The sequence below is a fragment of the Nesoenas mayeri genome (genome assembly GCF_963082525.1).
Source record: "Nesoenas mayeri genome assembly, chromosome: 4".
Taxonomy (NCBI): domain Eukaryota; kingdom Metazoa; phylum Chordata; class Aves; order Columbiformes; family Columbidae; genus Nesoenas; species Nesoenas mayeri.
In genome coordinates, this window is record NC_137540.1 from 64510155 (window position 1) to 64531302 (window position 21148).

A 21148-nucleotide genomic window follows, 5' to 3' on the forward strand; every position below is an offset into this window, starting at 1 on the left:
ATATGCTTTTCAAGGTGGCTCAAAAAAGACATTTTTCCCATTTACTTAAACTGCATTATTTTTTTTTAGTTTCATCTTTCCTAGCATTTATACACGTCTGGAATATTATGTCCTTTGGGGGAAGAGAATCTCTTTTACAATTGAAAAGAAAAAAACAGTTTCATATTTCACTTTTGTCGTATACACTTGAGGAAGTGAGTGAGGCAAATGAGAATAAATGACTAATGAAGATAAATTTTGAACATTTTCCCACATAGCCACTACCTCATGATTTCTGTAGCCCAGCTCTCCTGCCTGGGCAGTGGTTACAGGAGCTGTCAGCTGCACTAGGATCAAGTACTTGCTTGGCATTCAGTGTGCATCACACCCCATCTACAGGCTGTTAGGAAGAAATTGCTTTCCTTCTATTTCCTGAGAATCTGTCCTAAAAATGTCAAACTGAGCGCTGCAGAAAAAAGAGTGAGCTTATTTGGGTCTAATTTGCCGTTGTATCTGAGGTCTAACTTAAAATGTTTTATGGGTTTCATTACCTACCAAAGGCGTATTCCTCAACTTTATTGCCAGAGAGCAATGCTTAATGTTAGCAGTCCTCCAGAAGATCTTGTAATGGACTTGTTGCCAGGAAGCAAAACACTGAGAAGCTTACAGAGAAAATAGGAGTGAGGATATTTCCATCCATTTCTGCATTGTTCCTTGACACCCAGAAAGCTGAACCAGTATCTGCTTATCAGTTTTATCAGTTAATCCGTTATCTGCTTATCTCTTAATTTTATACTCATTTTTTCATAGCGATTGGAATGACTCTTCAAGGAGCCAGACATTCCTTGGAGCTTTACTCCCCTATTATTATGCATTTGTCACTGATGTTACTGGTCAAATCTAGGAATCGGAGAGCCCAACCTCTCTTCCAGCTGCTGAGTCTGTGCAGAAGCATCATTTTCTCTGCTCGATACTGAGCTGTCTCAGGGCAAAGTAAGACCACCCCAAGAACGGGAAAGCTTGGAGAGACGCCTGGTGACTTGACCCAGTATTGGAAGACCAGTGAAGCACAAAGCCTGACCTTTCCAACGAGCTTGATGAAATAGTTGCCTCTGATTTACTGGCTTTCAGCTGTACATCAGCAGCCTCAAATTAAAATTCCCAGAGGATCTTTGCTGTTGCATTTGTGCTTGTGTGTGAAAGTTCTTCTGGTATTTCAGAGGTGGAAAATACTCAGCTCCCCCTAGCCCATCCCAGCAAGCTGCTGAAGTGTTGCTTCCTGTAAAACATACAATATTCTGTTTATTCCCAGCTGATCCCTCCCTTCTTAATCATCTTAATAGCTTTTGAGACAGAACACTGGTTTAGTAGTTGGTTCAAACCTCAGTCTTCCTTAATTATCATCCAATCTTAAATGTGTAATAACCCCTCTCCTCTTTGTTCTCTTACTACTCATATGGCTGATGTACTCTGCTGTATTCTGAGCTTTCCATAGGTCTTGGGAGTGGGGAGGGGTGCGGTGAAGAGGCCTTTTATCAATTTTGTGTACAACCTACCTTAAATGCACTTGCAATGGAAAAGGTGACTCATTCTTTTCCTATACAAGAAACTCTGTTTTCACCACTACAGGATTAGACTATTTCTTCATAAACAGAAGAGAGACTACAATCTCTGTCTTTGATATCATTCTGGGTGCCTTTTTGGATAGGATGTATCGATAGCAGCAGAGGTGTTAAATTTGGGGTTCTTGGCTGCAATATTATATGATTTACCATTCCAATTCAATTGTAATTCAGAAAACATCTTGGTGATCTACATCAGATTTAATCCACATGCTGTTTGAGAGTAAGTGTGCACACAGGCCCTTCTAGAGCAACTTCTCAGTGAATGACCATGTTTCCAGAACTGCTGAGAAGCTACATCTGAGCCACAAGCAGGCTCTTGTTGAAAATGAAAGTACTTCTAGAAAGTAAAAGGTCATTAGGAGGCTTTCTTTTAATTGGTGAAAGAGACATTAAAATGCAGAATGTGATGGATCTGCAAGGCATGTGCAGAGATGTGTGAAACACTAGGAAACCGTATCCATAGAGCTGCTGAAGGGCAACACTGATACAGTTATTACTTTAAGTGAGTATTTGCCATCTGTCATGATGATACCTGGAGACCTGATAGACCTTAATTTGACACTTGCAGGATGCAATCAGAGAGGGCACTGTGCTCTGCTGTACTCTGATTTTTAAGAATTGCCTAGACTCAAATCAATGGAAGTCTGGCTGCACAGGTACATCCTGCAGCTCTTCCTGAGAGCAGCCTGGTGGGTTCCCCTGCGCCGTGCAGACTTTCAGGCTGTGCTACTCATGCTCAGCTGAGCTTCCTCCATCTGTCACCTGTTGTTGGCTGCCTGCCCATCCTTCTCAGGCATCCTGCTCAGGAGCATGTGTTTTGGAAAGGTTTTCTGCATGGAGAGGAGTCAGTTATATGTTTTGCTGTGTATACCACAGAGAAAGCACTATCCAAGAAAGACATTTTTATTTTAAAGGCAAAGGTGATGTGAGTTTAATGTTCTGCATTTCCCAGGGGAGTTAATTCTGTGCTCACAGGTAGATCCTCTCTCCTGCACAGGTCACTGCTTCCCATGGAAAAGATGATCAAATCCAGTAGGAAGGCCCAGTACCACCCCTAGTTCCTAACAGTAAGGATTGTTGTAATTACACATCTAATTCTTCACTAGGCATGGTGATCTAGTGAAACCTTGCTGTCTGCAATAATAGAAAATTTAGTCCCTCGTGTTCAGAATGAGGCTAGAACTTGAAGTGAAGCTGTCAGAGAGCCCAAGTATTATATTTAGTTTAGGACTGCATATGTCTGCAGGCAACCTGCATTTATCCAGCTGCCAGTGTAGCCTAAAATATACTCTTCATCTCACAGTAACAGAGTTTGGGCCTTAAAAACATTTAATTTTACAGCTTATTATTAATTAAATAAATTAATTAACAAAATCTGAAGTCCATATCTCCACTAGTTTACAGTCTAATGGCAAATCCATCAAAAAATTTAAAGATTAAATTCTTTGATCTAAGTATCACCCTGAAGGAGCTGTAAACTTGCAGTCTATGCACCTAATCATACAATCTCCGTCTCTAACTATTAGCACTGTGTACTATACACAAAAGTGTGATGGAAGATGATACATTCATTTTGTTCAGTGAAAATAAAAACTACATTCTCTACTAGTAAAATAAAAGCCCACTGCAACCTGCTGATAAGAGTCGATGCAATATTTTGTGCCATATTGGTTTTTTTTTTCCTTGTTCCTCTGTTGCTGAAACCAGAAAATCTGTAGGAGACACAGCTCAGGGCTGATCCAAAACAGTTGCAAAGCCTCCCTTTCTTTTCAGTGGGCTTTGTTTAAGAATTTGACCATTGAGAAAAAAATACTTTGAAGTAGAATAATTTTAATTCAGCATGATTTTTTTTCTTGAAAGAGGAATTTTGTTTTTAGCAAAATAATATCAAATAACTGCCTGTTTCATAATGTGATGACTGGAATGACTGAAATCAGAGTACCTTATGATTCTATTTTTTTCCCCCCTGCTTTTAGCTATGGCTAAAGGAATATGCTCTGTCTGCTGTGATGCAGAAGCACCTGTCTGAGAAACAAGAGAAGATAATTCAAGGTGTCGTAAGCAGACTAGGATGCCTCAGTGATGAGTAAGTTTGGTTTTATCAGTAAGCAGTGGGGCAGAACTACACTGCTGCATGCACAGTTAAAATCTTGTGTACGTTACATTGTGGAAAGCAGTGTTGAGGGACTATGAGCATCTTCAGACAGAGTGGCAGTTACTCTAGTTTTTGGCTTAAATATCAAAAAAAAAAAAAAAGTTATCATGACTCCTGGTAAGTAGAAAAACCAGTGTCAAGTGGTGTTCTTTCTGTGTATCTGCTCCTAGGTTTGTGAGTGATTTCTAATCTTGAATCAGCCTCTTTTTGTACTCTGTATGTCACATTGAAGTTGGATATCCTTCAAGATAAAATGTTCAGTCCAGCATCATTCAGCTCTGCCTTTGCTTTCTGCTACTACAATACCACTGACCATCACTTTGCATGATAATGACTCTTCTCTTGCATTCTCTGTATTTACCAAGGAAACTTCTAGTTTTATATCATCTTTCTAGAGCTAAACGTCTTTTTTATATAGATACTTCTCAAAAAAACACAGTTTTTCCTTGTTTGGATTAAGATATCGAATGACTTAATTCACCAACATCTTCACATTACCAAGGATCAAAGCATTTGAAAACTTGTCTATTTGGAATATTGGTATTGTTGCCATTGCACTCCTTTATTTGGCTCTGCTTTTCAGTTCAGCCTTACATTTTCACATTCTGACTTCAGTGTTTCCCAAGATGCAGCATCTGGAATGCTCACCATGCCTTACACGTACAAAAAAGTTAGATACAGGCGCAATGTCGTCCCATATGTGCACACAGATTTCACTCGCCTGGTCCAGAATCAATTTCAAAATTTGCTCTCTATTTAAAATTCACCACGAACTTGCTCCACCCATGTCTGCCCTGCCAGCTAATATGAGCCTCTTCAGTGTCTGTTCAGAGTGTGCCCCCTTGGGAATCCAAGATTTTCTTGAAATAATTTTCCTGTAGTTCTGATTACATGCTCTTTTCGTCTTATTTCAAGTCTCCTATTAAAACAAAACAAACTTTCGTTATGTAATTATAGATGATTATTTATCTCTTTTCTATTTTTATTTTAACTTCAGTGTGACATAACTAGAAGTCTATCACAACAATTCCCATTTTTACACCTGAGCAGTTTTCCAAGGTGTGCTTTGTACAAGAAAACATTACACAGAGTGAATAGTAACTCTTGTCATCTTTGAGCAATGACTTTGCTGAACATAGGTGTGCCAAATCAGCAAACAGCTTAGCTGATTGATTTTCAATGGTCCTTTTTGCAGGTCTGTTAACTATATATTGCAAAAGCACCAACTTCTGCTGTGTCCAGTACTCAAAAGGTTAACCCTCCGAAGACTTGGAATGGCAGCCCTGGCTCGCATGAGAATGTCCAGAAAGAAGAGCTTGCTTCAGGAACTGAGAGAGCAGCACATCCTGCAGAAGGGATCCTCCCCCTGCCAAGATGAGGACCAGTGGCAGCTACAGAAGGCGGTGGTAGGTACAGTGTCTGGGTGTTTTTTCTCCAGAGGTCTCATATGCTATGATGTCTGGCAGTAGAAGTAGTCATAGAAGATATCAAAAAATAAAAATATTTGAGTTCCAAATAGAAAGAAAAATGTTCTCAGTCAAAAATGCACCCACTGCTGACATAGGAGGTCCCTGAGTGTGCCTGTTTTAGTTTGGGCAGACACTTAAAATTCCCTAATGCCTTCTCTACTGGCTAGCTATCTGTGATATGTGTTATCACAGCAAGCTTATTTAGCTAGTTATTCTATATGAAAATACTGTTGAAAGAAGGCATGCCAACATCTATAAAGGACTTCTACATAAGTTACTGCTTCAGGGTAAGATAACCTCCAGTGGATTCTGCTTGGGATCATAATATGCACTTGAAAAATTCTTACCTGAGTGTCAGAAAAAATTCTTCCCTCCACCAGACCTAGCAAGTTCTTCTCTGTTGTCATCATTTTCATTCTTTTTTCTATCTCCTCTATCCATGAGATGCTCAGCATCCATTCCTGACATCCTTCCAAATAATCGGGCTCCTGTAGGCGGGAGAAAGTTTAAAGGATTTAGAGACTTGATATTCCCACAGGTCACTTTCAGATCTGTTTGTGATTGGTTTTTAGGGTTAATCCATTGAGTGTTGTCAGATATTTACTTATCTGCATTCAATATTTACCTAGAACAACGCAGAATTTCAGGTTTCAACCTCAGAGGACCCTCCTAGCAGGTGTCAGTGATAGCCCCTGCCCAACCCACTGCTGCTGCACATAGGGGTTGAATCCATCCAACACTTTGCAGCTCTGTGCTCCATGCTGTTGCTGTGTAATTAGCTGAGAGATAACATTTTGTGTCCCTCTAATTCTGATTTGCATAATACAAACCCTGATTCTCCATTTGGAAGAGGAATAAGGAGGTTCTATCTACTGCCATTTTCATATTTGATACTTCTATTGAAGTAGTTCCTATTAAGTGTGAAAAATCTCAAAATCTCATTAGCCTTCAGAAGAAAGAAAATATAAAATAATAAAATACAGATGCATACGACTACATTTCTCTTGTTAGTGTGCTTTCCACTAATGCCTCTCACTTAGTTCCCACAGGGACATTATTTGATACAGTCGCCATGTTCCCTAACAAAAATGGAATGTCCCCAGGTATTATTGTTCCTTTGGCCCCTCTCCATTCCAGCTTCTTTCCAAGGCCAGCCAAAACCCATCTCACAAAGAAGTGCCTAAAAATACACATAATAAGATTCTCGCTGCCAAAGAAGCAGGTTCTATGTGAAGAATTGTGAAAAGTCTGGGAAAAAAAGATGTTATAAGCAACCACCAAAACTAGAATCAATGTATAAGGAGTTAAGAAAAAGGTTGATTTACAGACACTTGACCAGAGTTCTAGACATACCATGTTGTTTGGACTAAACTTAATTCAAGCTTGTACCAATTTTAGACTGGTAGACAGGTTCATGTCTAGCTGTTGGTTTCAAATAAAATGTAAAATAACACTAGAGAATCCTAGCTTGGACATGATAACCTGACATTGAGACTCTTAAAAAAAAAGAGAAACGGTTAAATGGCATTCCAGCTGTCTAAAATATCACCAAAAACCTATGTCTGAGCTATAAATAAAGACATCAGAATAACCCAGCATTAATAGGACATCATTATTTTCCACAGATAAATGTGGGCAGAGCAGGTTTTTTTTCCTATCTGCGTTTCTTATTTCCAAGGGTGAATCAAAATAGGTACTGTCGAATGCCCCAGGATAATTTAGTGTCATTTAATTTTAAATGACAATATAAGAGGGACATCAGCAACTCAGTAGAAGGCAATCTATGGAAGACTAGTACATGTAAGGAAGACAGAACAGGTCATGCTGGTGAGCATATACTATTGTGGGCGAAAGAGAGTTTAGAGGATAAGTGGATTTAAAAAGAAGCATAGAAAATGGTGGCAAGGATGGTCCAAAGACCTCAAGAGACTAGAACTCTTTAGGCTAAAAAAGAGGTGTCTTCTGGAATACTATAGGTTTTAAAACTGACATAAAAGATGTGAATAGGGAACAGTTTTTCACTTCTTTCTAATAAGAAAGCACTGAGCGAAGCTATTAGATGGCAGTTTCAAAATCAAGAAATGTGTGAATAAGCTGTAGAACTCATCACCAGAGGATGCTACAGATGCCAAGAGTGCAAATGGTTTCCAAATGCTATTAAACACATTCATGATCTCTCCCAATGGATATAAGTACCAATATACCAACTTTTCCTTAGGTAGACCCCACAAAGTGTATGAGTCTTCCAGGTGCATAACTGTGTGCTTGCCTTGTTCCTGTGAATTTTATCAAGGCATCCGTAGTTATCCTTTACTGGACTCAGGACATTTGACGCAGATTTTTCATATTTTTAATAGACATGAGACCAAATTCAACAGTAAAGAATACAAAGTTGGGAATCCATCACTTGGAGATGACTAATGGAGCAAAATGCAGCTGTTATTGTATGTATCATGACAGAAGTGATAGTTTTGTTGCAAGGATGAATGTGTTAAGTGACTTCACATAAACTTTATCTGGAAATTAGATTATTCCGAGTATTAAAACAGTAACATTCTGAATAGGTGTAGGACTTTCTCTTAAAACATAGCTGAATAAGTTTGTCACTGTATTTAAATGGCAGTGCAATCTTTTTGTCTCATTACCAGGAGTCCCACATTTTGGAAGAGGAGGAGAAGCTTGAGGAAGAAACGCAGCAAACCCATTTAGAATTTCACCAGCAGCTAGTCACAGAAATTCGAGAAGCTCTTCATTTTCTTCAGCAGCACATGGAGCAGGTGATTGGGCAGACACTGCTGCAGCATGCCCAACGGGAAGCTGGAAAACAGAGTACAGATGATGGACAGGACTTCAAGGTATGGAAATGTTTGATAGCAGTTTTCCAAACAAAATGAGTGCTACTTTTCTACAGTGTATGTCAGTTTCATTTGTGCATTACCCTATGCCTAGAAATATTCAGCAGGAGACTGTGCTGTAAAAACCTGTGTCAAAATTGAATATACTTTGCAAAGTATTTACAAACTAACACTTATGTAGAAGTACAATATTTTCTAGTGACTTGCCAAAACAAGTTTTATTAAGCCAAACCCAAGAACATTAAAATATTGGGAGAGTTCTTGAGGACAGATAATAGCAAAAATGAGGAAGAAGTAGAGATGGTTATGTATTGATGATGGTTTTATGGTTAATTAATAGTATTTGTATATTAACAGCTTTATTCATAGACAAATAATTAAATAAAAATAAAACTTGCTTCACAGGTTTATAAAATTGTTTCAAAGTAAATATTTGGATTTTCTCTGTAGTGAAAAGTTGTAATAGAGCTACATATATATTGGTTTAGTTGGCTGGCGGTCGGGTTGACAGGTAAAATGGGCTACAGAAATTGAACAGATAGGGGAATAGCCCATTCTCAGATGGAGGTGAGGCACATTAGAAAGATTTTACTATAATTTTTAATGTTGAAATTTTCCATGGATGAATAAAAATACCAGTTTTCCAGCATCTCAGTCTGCCACATTTTTAAAGCATAAAATTCAGAATTTTGTGTGCACATACAAAATTAGATTGGGTCTTCAGTCTTAGATCAAAACACTTCAGTTTTTGACTTAGAAAGTTAATTGTGACTTGTATTATGTAATACAGGAGAGATTGGTGGAAGCTGCTGTAGAAAGTGTGTATGGGACCAGCAATAATATCAATAGACTGGTGCAAAACTACTATCAGGGGTTAGGAAAAATCATAGAAGACTACGAAGAGAAAAAGCTTCAACAATTGAAATCCTTACAAGGTATGTATGCATTGACAACTATAAGATAATTTTTGGTTTTGAACAGATAAACTAATTTTCTTATCACTGTAAAGATTTCTTTTAAAGATAATGGAAATCTGTTATTTAAAGTTAAGCAACAAAGCAAAATGAACGTGCAGGTCCATTTCCATCCTTGAAAAAGAAGAGGCAGAACTGTTATTATTAATAATGACTTGAATTACAGTCATAGATGCAGGTTCCTGTTAACTTGAAGTTTGGTACAGACACACAGAACGATAACCCAGTGTTGGAGGTTATAGCTTAACCACAAACTCTGGTTCACCAAGGTAAGATCAGAGATGCCACCATAGTCACAACCACCAGCAGTTGATTTTCTGGTGCTCTGAATCTCAACACAAGACTGAATAATTTAGGAAGCAAAGAGTTGTAGAAGTATTAGGTTGTGCACCCGACATCTACCATAAACACTGTTCAACTTTGCGTATTGATATATGCATATAAAATGAATCCATGAATCAAGCATGCAAAGGGGGAGATAGAGGGTATATGACAGGCCCCTGCAAACTGAATCTTTTCCCTAGAACGAAGGAGATCTGGATTCACAATCGCTGTTCCCATGTTAGAAAACATAAGCATCATTGGCAGACAGTCTACTTTCTCTGAGGTGACTGCCCTCAGCTTTGGAGAGTAGATTCTCATATTCATTCCTTTTTTTGAGCTCAGTGAAGTGTTGTTGTCTCTGAAGTTGAAGAAATGCATTAGAGGAGACACCAAAAAGCCAAGCATGTCCATCCTGAAATGTTGTGTGAGCTACTGAATTGGTTCTTAGATGTCAACCATGACCCTCTTCCCAGTTGTGAAACCGCTGAAGATGTTTATGGACTGCTGAATCTCACATAAATACAGGCAGTTTCTCCTGGAATTATTTTTAATTGCTCAGTTCCTTCAGGACAGGAGAATAAAAGCAAACTGTGATTATTGATTTCTTTTGTAAACATTCTCTCCTCTCCTGGGTGAGGACTATTGGCATTTAATGAAGTATGTTAGCAAAATGACGATATCATCAGAGGCTAAGTATTTGAGACACATGGAATGGATTTTTTTTCTAAAAAGTGAGTATACCATTTTAAATAGAACTTTAACCACGGAAGAGAGTTTTTGAAGAGGAACAGTCATATCCACTCAGGGCTGAGATGCAGAGATGAGCTGGTAGGAAAGATTTGTGAACCCCAGTAGGAGCTAGATAAGCTCACTGGTTATAAGACAGAACCAAACCGTTCTGCACCGCTTGTTGTGAACCTTAAAGACTTTAATATTGGAAGCTGAAGTACCAGGGTTAGGCAAAATCTCTGTGGCCATTTTTGACAATCTGTGTTGTAGACACTGGCAGCTAACAAGTCAGTCAGTTCCCTGAGTTCTCGCAAAGTCCCTCTAAAGACTTCTGTGGCCCTGACTCAGCCAGCTACAGAGACTGAAATCCCTTTGACTTAAGCAGGAATTAAAACTGAACCCTATTCCAGAATGCTTCTCTGATCTGAACTTCGATGGATGTCATCACACACTTGAATGTTCTGCTTCATCAATGTTTTGATATTGTTCTCAACTAGTCTCCCAGTTAAGTTGTGAGACCTAAAATACTGGTCACTAGAACTAAGGTAGGCCTTCTGGTAACTCCTCAGTTGAATCATTTTTTCTCCTATAGTTTGTATGGATGTGTTATTGTTTCAGTGTATTGGTGTTCCATGAACTACAAGAAAGAAAATTACATGTCTAAGCAAAGCTTATTTTCTTTTCAACTGAAGAAAAAGAAAATCCTGCTGCTGCAATGTAAGCCTACAGGCATGAGGGAGAATGAGAATATTTATGGTGGTAATAAAAGCAGGAGTGTTTTAGATTTGGGTGTCCAGAGAGAAATCTAGCTGAAATTCACAGATCAAATTAAATGGTACTGTGAAAAAATATTCCAAACCTATACGCGTGTGCTGCAGCCCAGCTGAGATTTTCGGTATCAACAGATAACTACTTGAGCTTTGTTGGTGCTTTTTACATTAGGAGTGGGGATTACCATTTAATGAGAGACTTACATGTTGTAGTACATGCAAGTCTGTCTTTAAGCTATGTCCAAATTTGTGATGCAGAACTCCACTCCTTTCTCATTTCAGCTGCTGTACCAGCCCCAGAAACACTTAAATTTATCTTCATGATTCTTAATAGCCTGATGTCTGCTCTGGCCCTGCTAGGCAGCCAACTGCTTTCCATCCAAGCTCAGCAAGGAGGCAGAACATCCATCTTTCTTGCTTTGCTGTAGAGCCTGCTTTGTTAGGTGATCTCCAGGCATGATGGCCACACTGAGAGTGTGATCCTCGGCAAATACTCTTATAACTTCTCTCTCTAAAACACAAGACGGAAAAAACAGTGTTGGCGGTAGAGCCACCTACTGTGGCATAGCCCTGAGGTTAGAATGGCCACATAAATTTCTTATGTATTTCATTCAGTGATAACTAAATGGGAGTAAGGAGCATAATGCTGGGCTTCTCTCTCCCAGTGACTGGGTTTAATGTTAGGCTAGAGGATTTTGCTTCTTTAGGTATCCTTTTGCCTAGTAAATCTGAATTTACGGTCTGTCTGGCACAGCCACAGGAAAAAAATGTGGAGAAATCTCCCCTCTCCTAGCCAGCCCAGCCCAGCCCAGCCTAAAGCTCAGCCAGTAACTGCTCCCTGATGGTGCTGTTGGTAGGGCAGGTGCCTGCCAGCCTCTCTGAGCCTTTGGAAAAGGTCAGATGCTCCCCAAAATAATGTTACGCACCCTAATCTGTTACATACCCATCTGTCTCCCTCCTTCTATGTTTTATTTAAAAGTGGTGCAGAGAAACCGGACCTACCTGTCTGATGTGCCCCAAGCCTTGCTGCCAGGCAGGACTTCAGAGGCAAGAGTCAGGAGTCTGGTCAGCAGATAAATGCCAAGTTACTTGAAGAGTGTGAGCATACACAAAAGTACCAAAATACTTTGACATCAGCCCTGCATTCCCAGGACTACATAGCCTCTGAGCAGAGGTTTTCTTTATATTGCATTTTTCGTTTAGGTATTACAGTTCTGGCTTAAGGCATCAAGGTCTTTTCACAAAATTTCTGCTTTGAATTCCGTGTTAATCATTTAGTCTGGTGGGAGAAGTAGGTAAGAATAGGAATTCAGTGACATTACCATCTCAGATAAATGATGCACAGACTATTGTCCATCAACAGATTACAGTGTCAGAGCAAGAGTAAGAAGTATTTGATATCCCTAAGCAGTAACTTTGGAAAGACTACCTAGAACAGGGAATAATTTGTGCTGATGGAAAACGTAAATTCTAAGGTTGCCACAACTCAGAGTTTGTAATTTTGAGCAGAAAATTTTACAAAAACATTATTTCAGCAGAAAGAGGTGAAAGGAACAGACCCAGGAAGAAACAAGAGAATGAACTGGCATTGAAAGAAAAACAGACCAAAGGCCTCCTGAACGTATCATCCACAGTCCATCAAAGGTAAGAGCAGGCAGCAGCACCGCTGGCTCTATTCAAATGTTGTGAGTGTTTGCAGATCTACATAAATGTCCAGCTGAATAAATTACTTGGTTTTTCATTTTGTATTTGTCTTTGATGGAAAGGAAATATCTGTTGCCAAATAATGTCTGCTCTTTGATCTCAGAAAATTACTTTCTTATTAAATAAACTGATGCTCATTAATTACAGACTGAAGAACTATACATAGACAGTTGGAAAAGAGACAGAAAACCAGTGCCAAAACATATGCCAAATTTTAAAAGAAATTTAACATCAATACAGGATGGGAAGCAATGCTTTCTAATTCATTCCGTTCCATCTTTTCTTCTTTTAACATAAAACATGTTTGTTAGTTTGCTGTTGAGTAATCATACACTACGATTTCAACGAATGCCTTGGACAATCAAGATTACTTGCACTAAATTTAGAGTGGAATCCCTCAAATGTTAATTAAATAAAATTCTTATCTAATTCATTACTGATTTTACAAAACTTGGAGTCCAGACAAAGAGCACTGCAATTACAAAGCAACAAGTTGTCATTAAAAGCTGTATGACTTTGCATGCAGAGGATATGTTTTTGTAATCATTTTATGTCTTTACTCCTGATTAATTACCCAGGACAACAGAGCATCTACAGTTTTGACATTTTGAAGAGGTTAATTCTTTTTTTAGACATCCTGTTACTTCTAAATTGAAAGAAATCATTGCCCACTTTCTGTTTCTCATCCTTGTTTGAATCAGTATAGAAACGGATTTGTGTAACAAAAGGCTTCATAAAGGATCTGTTAGCTATTCATTATCAAGTTTATAATTTATTCTGACATATAAATCAACTTCTAGCTTTTCTCAGTTTTTCTCCCATAACCTCTTCTAGTGTCTTAAAGCAAAATACCATCAAATTGGCCATCATGCAAGCAGGAATATGGCATTCAAGAAAGTAACTATTCAGTATCTAAGCTGGTCTTATAACCATTAGTAATCAAACTGGTTTTCCTACTGCCATTATGATTTCTTTCATGGTCATATCCCAGTCCTGTGTAAGTTAATGACAAAATTTCCATTAATATTTCTAACTTTTATTAAACTCAAAATAGATTCTTTTATTTCCTCTTGCTCTTGGTGCAAGGTTATGAGTGTGAGTTCAAAAAGCAATTTGAAAGTTAACCTTCTGTAAGCATTGACCATTACAATAGCAACTTCATTATGTGTAGTTGTCAGAAACCATTTGTGTCATCCCCTTCCCTGAGGAATGACTGAGTGATTGACAGTGTTGCTTCAAGTTAGATCAGGCAAGAGAAGAGAAGAAATATAGATTCAGCAAAATTGCAGCCATCCAGGTTCTACTGTACTAACAAACATTAATCTTTAACCAGCAAAATAAAACCAGTGAAGAATATAGTTGGCAATGCTCCCAGTTGACAAGTTTTGACTTAACACATTTCTGGCTCAACCTCAACCTGATACTGAAGAGCCCTGAATGAAAAGCCTAATTCTTAATCCCTTATCCTCACATCTGATCCTCTAACATCTTGTTTCTTTGGCAAGAAGACAGTAAAGCTGACTTTAGAGATGTACAATGGTTTTGAAAGCAAACTTCAACATTAGAGCTGAACCCCAAGTCCCAAAGTCCAAGCATGGACAACCCAAACTCCTGCTGCAATTTCTGCCTCTGAAAGAAGCTTGTATTCCATGGAGAACCCAAGCAGGTTATTAAGTAAATCAAAGTAAAATCTGCTGCAAATCATTTGTCCCAGGAGAAGCTGGATGGGCTGATACTGTTGATAAGTCTTTCTCTCTGCAAAATCTTGTAAATATACCAGAACTGTATTCCTCCCTTGATCTGAACAACATCAGTACTTTTAAATTTCTCTTTACCAGGATGGTGCTGCAGCAAGAGAAAGTTTTGTCTCAGTTTGAACTGCAGCAGCAAATTCGTCTGGAGTCTCTGAAACAAAAGCTGCTGGGACTGCATCACCTTGAATCTGAGCTGGAGAATCAGCTAAAGGTAGATGAGGGTTAAATGACTCAGGGATCTGAAGCAGTCCACAGGAGAACATCAGACAGGTTATAAAGGTCTCTTAGCTGTCCCGGTTGAAATCAGTGGTAGGATTCACCACTGCCTTCACCATTGAAGCTATAGCTCAAAACCCCGTAACACATGCAGACAGTTAACAGTTTGAAACTATTTCCTACAAAGAGAACCAGGGACTTGGCAAAGGTGTTACATTCTCTGTTGTGCTTATTGACAGCTCTGTATTGTGTCTGTTGCAAGCACAGACTCATTTTTTGGTTGCTTGAATGTCTCTACCTAATCAGATGGAGACTACTCAGCCTCTCTGGTGGTACATCAGTGTGCTTGAGTTCACAGCAACGAGAACGGGGATCAGGCCTAAACACAGTGTAGACGCAAGTAGCCACGTTTCACGTTAGATCTCCTGCTCCTCTTCACGTGCACGCTGTCAGCCTGTTTCTGTCAAGTGCTGTTACAACAAGCTAGAGTGATTCTCACTAAGTTAGTCTTTGGTAGGAAAAACATCAGTGATGCTAGCCATATTGCTTCCTGTGTTTCTGCAGTGACATACACCTTTTTGTCATGCCACATGTAGAATAACACAAACCAGAATCAAGCCGTGTTGTGTTAACTGATGTCTGGTTCATCCTTATGTGCAGGAAGCTGAGCAGGACTTCATGAGCGAGTTGGCTGCGCTGGCCCGAGTTCCAGTGCCTGTGAAGAAGAAGCCTTCAAAAAGGAGCAAGCCAGCAGGTTGGTACGACCCTGGATTGTTTTAAAAAACATGTAATCCCATGTATCAGTGTGTATCTTGCAATGTAACACAAGAGAGATTTATAAGAGATTTTTTGTCAGTGCCATTTCCCTAATTGGGATATGGAAAAGGCGACCTTCCAAAGTCACCCAGCTCACCAGTAGCAGAGCCACAAATAAGCGTCACTGTTCCTCACTCCGGAGCAGTCCTTTAGCTAATAGATCACATTGTATCCGTTGAGGTCTTTGCCTTGCTCAAATGAGAGTTATATTTCACATCTTTATCCTATTCTTTAAAAAGGACTCTGCTCATCTTTATCACTAAGTCTTTGAGAGCACAGTAGAACCGGATCATCCAGTTTTCATTCTCGTGGTAGAATGGAAGAATTGTCCTTCCCACACACATGCTCAGAAGTAAAACCTTACTGAAACAGGAATTTGAAATATTTAGATGAATTTACTGCAGTTTTAACAAGTTAGACTAATTCAGTATTCAACAGACACTTAGGGACCAATGGTCAGAACAGTAGTTGTGTTCCCTGATCTATATTTGGGGTGGAGCATGCAAATTCTCATCCTTTGAACCATGCAATTCTTCTGTCATTTATCAGAATGAAACACTTGGCATTACATTTGAAAAATGCTAAAGGGTGAAACAGATACCTGAAAGGGAAATGCAGCTCACTCAGCTGGACAATTTTGAAATCTCTCTGCCCAGTTGGTTATTTCCCAAGTGTTCAAAGCTGTTTGTCCTGGTATGTACCATGACCCCTGGGACACATGTGGAAGCATAGCTCAGGACCCTAAAACAGTGACTTTTTAACATCAGATTGTTCTGATTCAAATCACATAAATTTATGAAGTGACTTTTCTTCTGTTTGCTGGTAGTAAAAAGCCATTTTCAGTTTCTTGCTACAAAACTATATGGGAGGGCTTTCAACTATTCCACCTCATGGAAATGTACTTCAGTGTTCAGCATGCATGGAAGTTCAATGTCTTCTTTGTGATAACTAACTGATAGTAAAAAAACAGTATTCTAGGCTAATGTAAAGTGGAATGATTTCCTTGGAGTTAAAATGTATATGTCTGAAATGTTAGAGTATGTTTTTTTCTTTAGGTTAATCAAAACCAAACAAGCTTTACTATCTGTGATTCTTTCTTTTTTAATCCACATGTATTTGGCAATTCAGGGGAAAAAACAACCTCAAAAATAAAGACCTGTCAGTCACCAGAATCAGAAGACAAAGATAATTCTCATCAAAATATTCAAGAGCCCCCTGGGCTGACTTCTGGCTTATGCAGGTACAGTAGAGGCTAAAAAAAAATGGACATATGAAAAACTTATTTATAAAAAGCAGTACAAAATCTTCTTGATAAGCAGGTTTGTCAAACAAACACAAAATTTAACACCTACACTAGCTAAGCTTCTTCCTTAACACTTACTTCTCATATGTATTTGACCTTTTTTTCCCCCATATTATTTTTTTAATTTAGGAAAATAATCTGACTTTGCTTGACTGTGCTGTTATGCATTTTATAAATAACTTTGATTTTAGGTAGTGAAATGAGAAATACTGTTTGCAAATTTCTTTAAATTGGGGTTGTTTTTTTTCAAAACCAGAGTCACAGACAACATAATTCAGCACAGACAAGTGAATCCAATGGAACTAGCCTGACATGTAGCAACCAAAATATGGTCTGTGGTATTTAGGCTTTCAACTTCCACCTTTATTTCAGGAACAAAGGCAAGCGCCAGTCTTTGGCTGATGAGGGTAGCAGCTCTAACAATTATTTTCTTGATAGATGTTTCAGTTGGTGTATGTTGGGGAGCTAACTAGAGGAGAAGAAATGGCTACAAACCTGAAAGATGCCAGCTGATTACTATGGGCAGATCAAACCAGCCAGCTGGTTGCTGGGGCTTGATATATTGAGCAGAGCAAATCCTGTTGACAGGCAAAGCAAACAGTTGGTTCTCAGGAGCCACAGGCCTTTGGGGAAAAGTATTTATCCCCTGAGTGACCTCAGCCTGGGACTGACTTCAGGAGATGGCTCCTTTTCCTGATGGCATCAACCCTTTTCACACACTCCTTTCCCACAGCCAACAAGAAATACGTGTGTGGGGAACAGGCACCCAACAAAGGAATGTTTATGCAACTTTGTTTTGGCAGCCTCAACAGAGGCAGCTGAAAACAGTGAGTGCAGAAGTTATATAGCAAGCACCTTTCTTCTCTTAGCAAATTAGATTAGTTTGAGAATTGTAGCATTTGAATTAAAAAATACCTACAATTTTGTTTTATTTTTCTTGTTTGTTTCTTTCAGAGAGAGGTTAAAAAGTCCACATGAAGGAGAGACTGAACAGAGAGAAAACTCAAAGATGATGAAAAAAAGAGGAAACAGGTAGTAAAGGCATTTGTCTGAGCTGTCTGAACACAGAGTACCAAAGCATTCTTCTGGGGAATCTCAACAGCTATAAATACTTACTGAGCTGCTTTAGAGAGAATCAACGAAGAAATCAATAATAACCAAGAAATCTTCTTTAGCTATGGACCAAGAATCAATTCTGACTTTCTTTAGCTGTTAATAAAACATTCCCACTTGGTTTTGTTAAGGAGGAACAAAGAAGTCTTTAATATAAGCTCTTCCAGATCACTTGGGGAATGTAGAGGGAATTTTAGATTACGAATATACCTAAGGAAAGTGCGTTCCTCGGAGAACCACACTAGACTGGTTGCCTTGGTCAGTGTATCTGAATAAGGTTTCATTACAATAGTGATGTACCATTTGCTTTTGAGCCCTAAATGTGATAGATCAGGTCTTAATATTTTGTGATTGCTGCTTTGGACTAACAAAAGTAGATGTAAGTGTAAAGAATACATAAACAGAGCTCAGATGTCATTGGTATGTAAAAAGATTACATTTGGTCTCTCTTTTGTTATATTTTCAAAGGCTATGTATGCTTTTTAAAATTTTTACGAAGATTTTTATAAAGGTATTTTTCTGCCTTTGTCTCAGATTTCAAATTATTATCTTTAGGAAGAGTGAGACAAAACTGGTTTACTGTTTGGAGTTTTATACTTCAATTTCTAGTCTTCTTCCTTCAGTACACTTTTGTTTCCAACATACTTGGTTATGCTCATTACACTTCTTATGGGAATTCTTGTTATGCAAAACAGCTAGTTCTTACTGGCTGTACAGAGCACCTGTATTGTGTAATAAATCGCCCCACTTAAGCAATCTTACAGCTTTCACAAAATGAAAATTTTCTGTCTTTTTAAAATGAACAGACCTTTTGCATCAGTTGTGCCGTTTACCTCAGATAAAAGAAACTTTGCCAGGCATGTTATGCACGGTTGTTAAACGGCCTTTCAACTTGATTATTGTAAAAATGTGCTTTTTTCCAAACTGTAGCACTTCAAGCGTTTGATTCTGGTATTTCAGCAATCTAAATCCTCTGAGCATCTTAATTCTGCAGCGCACTCTATATAGATAGCAAAAACGAAGCTTTTACTGATAGAATTGATGCTGTTTTAAACCATGTGGCACCGATCACAGTTAAAGGTGCAGCATCATCACCCGAGCGGGGTCTCCCGGGACGCCCTGTGACTCGATTGGCTAGGCAGGGCTGAAATGGCTTTCTCTGTCCCTTATAAAACATGTAAAGGGTCAGATTCGTTCAAAAACAGGGCAGCAGTGCCCTCTTCTGGGCAGTGAGCGGGGCTTTCATCCCTCGCTGGTGGCGGTGAGAGGCTGGGAGCTCCGGGAAGGAGCCAGGGAAGGTGCCGACTTCTCCTTCTCTTCTCCTTCTCTTCTCCTTCTCTTCTCCTTCTCTTCTCCTTCTCTTCTCCTTCTCTTCTCCTTCTCTTCTCCTTCTCTTCTCCCACAAATTCACGTTAGCTTCCTGACAGAACACCCACTACTCTTGCCCCTTGGCCGTGGATTTGCTGTCCTATTTGAAGTTGTGCAGGTATCGTATGTGTCATGGTACTCACTTAACTTCACCCCCTGACACTGGTGCATATTTTGAACAAGAAAGAGTTTCATTAGACCAAGAAACAAGTGTAGCAAAGGCCAAACTAAGCTCACAACAGTTTCTCTTCCATTAAGCACTGTTCAAATATTATGTTGTTACATTATTCAACTTTAATAATAGTCTGTATCTGTATCCTGATGCTGAAGATCTCCCTCCCATCTCCTGACATAGTCATTACAGAGTGGGGTTTTTTTTTACGACTGGCCCCTCTGTTCAGTTTAAATGCATGTGACTGTTTATTTATGAGCCAACACAGAACAGTACAGAAACAGAGATTTTTCTTGATGCTGTGAAATAGTTTGTCACCAGCCAAGTGGGCACAACTCATTACAACAGTCACAAGTTTCAGCTCAGAAGTTCCAATTACTGATCAGGAATAAAAGATTCTCACCATGAAAGGGCTGAACTGCTGGAGCAAGTAATCCAGAGAGGATGCACAATATAAATCCTTGGGGAGTTTCCATACTTAGCTGGACAAGTGTGATCAGCCTGACTTTGGAGTTAGCCCTGCTTTGAGTAGGAGGCTGTACTCCAGGTTGTACCCCTTCCAACCTAAATCTATCTATATCTATGATTCTAATATGCCTTATTACTGTCAGTTACTGAAATGTTTGGTGCGTGTGTATTGTCTCCCCCCAAATCACCACCCTCCTTATACCTTCCCTGGGTTTTAAGCAATGGTAGAAATTGCTTGCGAGACAGGGAGATTGCTTGCGAGTCCCTGGGAGATAAACTGCTAAGCAGTTTTGCCAGCTGAGAGCATTCTCCAGCACGGTGCATGTCTGATGGGGTAAACAGAAATACCTAGGTGCCAATCACTGCTCAAAACGCTTTATAATGTAAAAGTTCATGGCATCTATAGCACTCTTTGGGAGCTGTTCTGACATCTAGGGATCCTTGAGTATAATAGCTTTTCAGTTGTGTTTCTTCCATGTGAAGAAAAGCACCTTGGCAAATAAATTCACGGCAGAAAAATCTACTGCCCACTACAGAATATAAAGGTGCGGCTAATTCTCAAGAAACTACAGGGCACTGGAAATGAGGAAGACACTCAGAGGAATATAGGTATTATATGCCTGCTGCCTTCTTCAGTCCTTAAGGATGAAGATCAGTGTATTGCAAAGAGAAGGACTTAAGGCCTAGGACAGCTGTCGGTTTTGGTACAGTCTTAGCACCACAATTAAAAGGCTTTGCTACAAACAATGAAATTCAATACGTGTAACTGCATTGCTCATAGGAGATAAACTAATGCAAGACAGACTGGTTCAAACTATCACTCAGAAAACAATCTATGGATCCAGCCTTCTCTTCTACATCACTTGATTGACAAATACAGTCCTCACATTGGCAAAAGGGAAGAGCCAGTTTTAAATCATTAGGACTACATCAAGCATTAAAAGGTCACAGCCCTACTGCACATTTTTAAAGTTTGACAAGTCAAAAAGCATGAAAGCTTTGCATTGCTTTCTTCTTGCAGTTAACAGTTCCCCACCCACAAGTTCACGAATTTAACATCTCCCAGCTTGGTGCTCTTACAAATCCAAGTCAAGTATAGTTTCCTATTCTGCAGATGTATTTGGGATCACCAGCTAATCCATATTTTATTTACTGTCACTGTTGTTTTTTTTAAGGACGGGTTAGTAATATGGGGCAGGAATATTGCTGTGCAAAAGGCCTGCAGGTGCTAAGAGCAGCACCACTTACCTTGCTTGGTTTAAACATCCCCCACTCTCTGACAGTGTCACAGTAACCATCTGAGTGCGGCATCCTTCACCTCACCTGGTGACCATGCAGTTAGGTACCTGTGCTC

At 39.2% G+C, this 21148-nt stretch overlaps 1 protein-coding gene across 1 annotated transcript in view; it reads left to right on the forward strand.

Moving 5' to 3' along the window:
* EVC (EvC ciliary complex subunit 1) overlaps window positions 1–17709 on the forward strand; it is a gene marked incomplete at both ends in the record, with an annotated part of 49330 nt that extends 31621 nt beyond the window's left edge. Inside the window, 9 exons of the mRNA XM_080343156.1 lie at window positions 3581–3690; window positions 4955–5165; window positions 7877–8083; window positions 8874–9018; window positions 12416–12524; window positions 14423–14549; window positions 15215–15308; window positions 16499–16610; window positions 17628–17709. Of these exons, the coding sequence (XP_080199282.1) occupies window positions 3581–3690; window positions 4955–5165; window positions 7877–8083; window positions 8874–9018; window positions 12416–12524; window positions 14423–14549; window positions 15215–15308; window positions 16499–16610; window positions 17628–17709 (1197 nt within the window). The remainder of the gene's footprint in view (window positions 1–3580; window positions 3691–4954; window positions 5166–7876; window positions 8084–8873; window positions 9019–12415; window positions 12525–14422; window positions 14550–15214; window positions 15309–16498; window positions 16611–17627) is intronic.
* Window positions 17710–21148: the final 3439 nt, after the last annotated feature.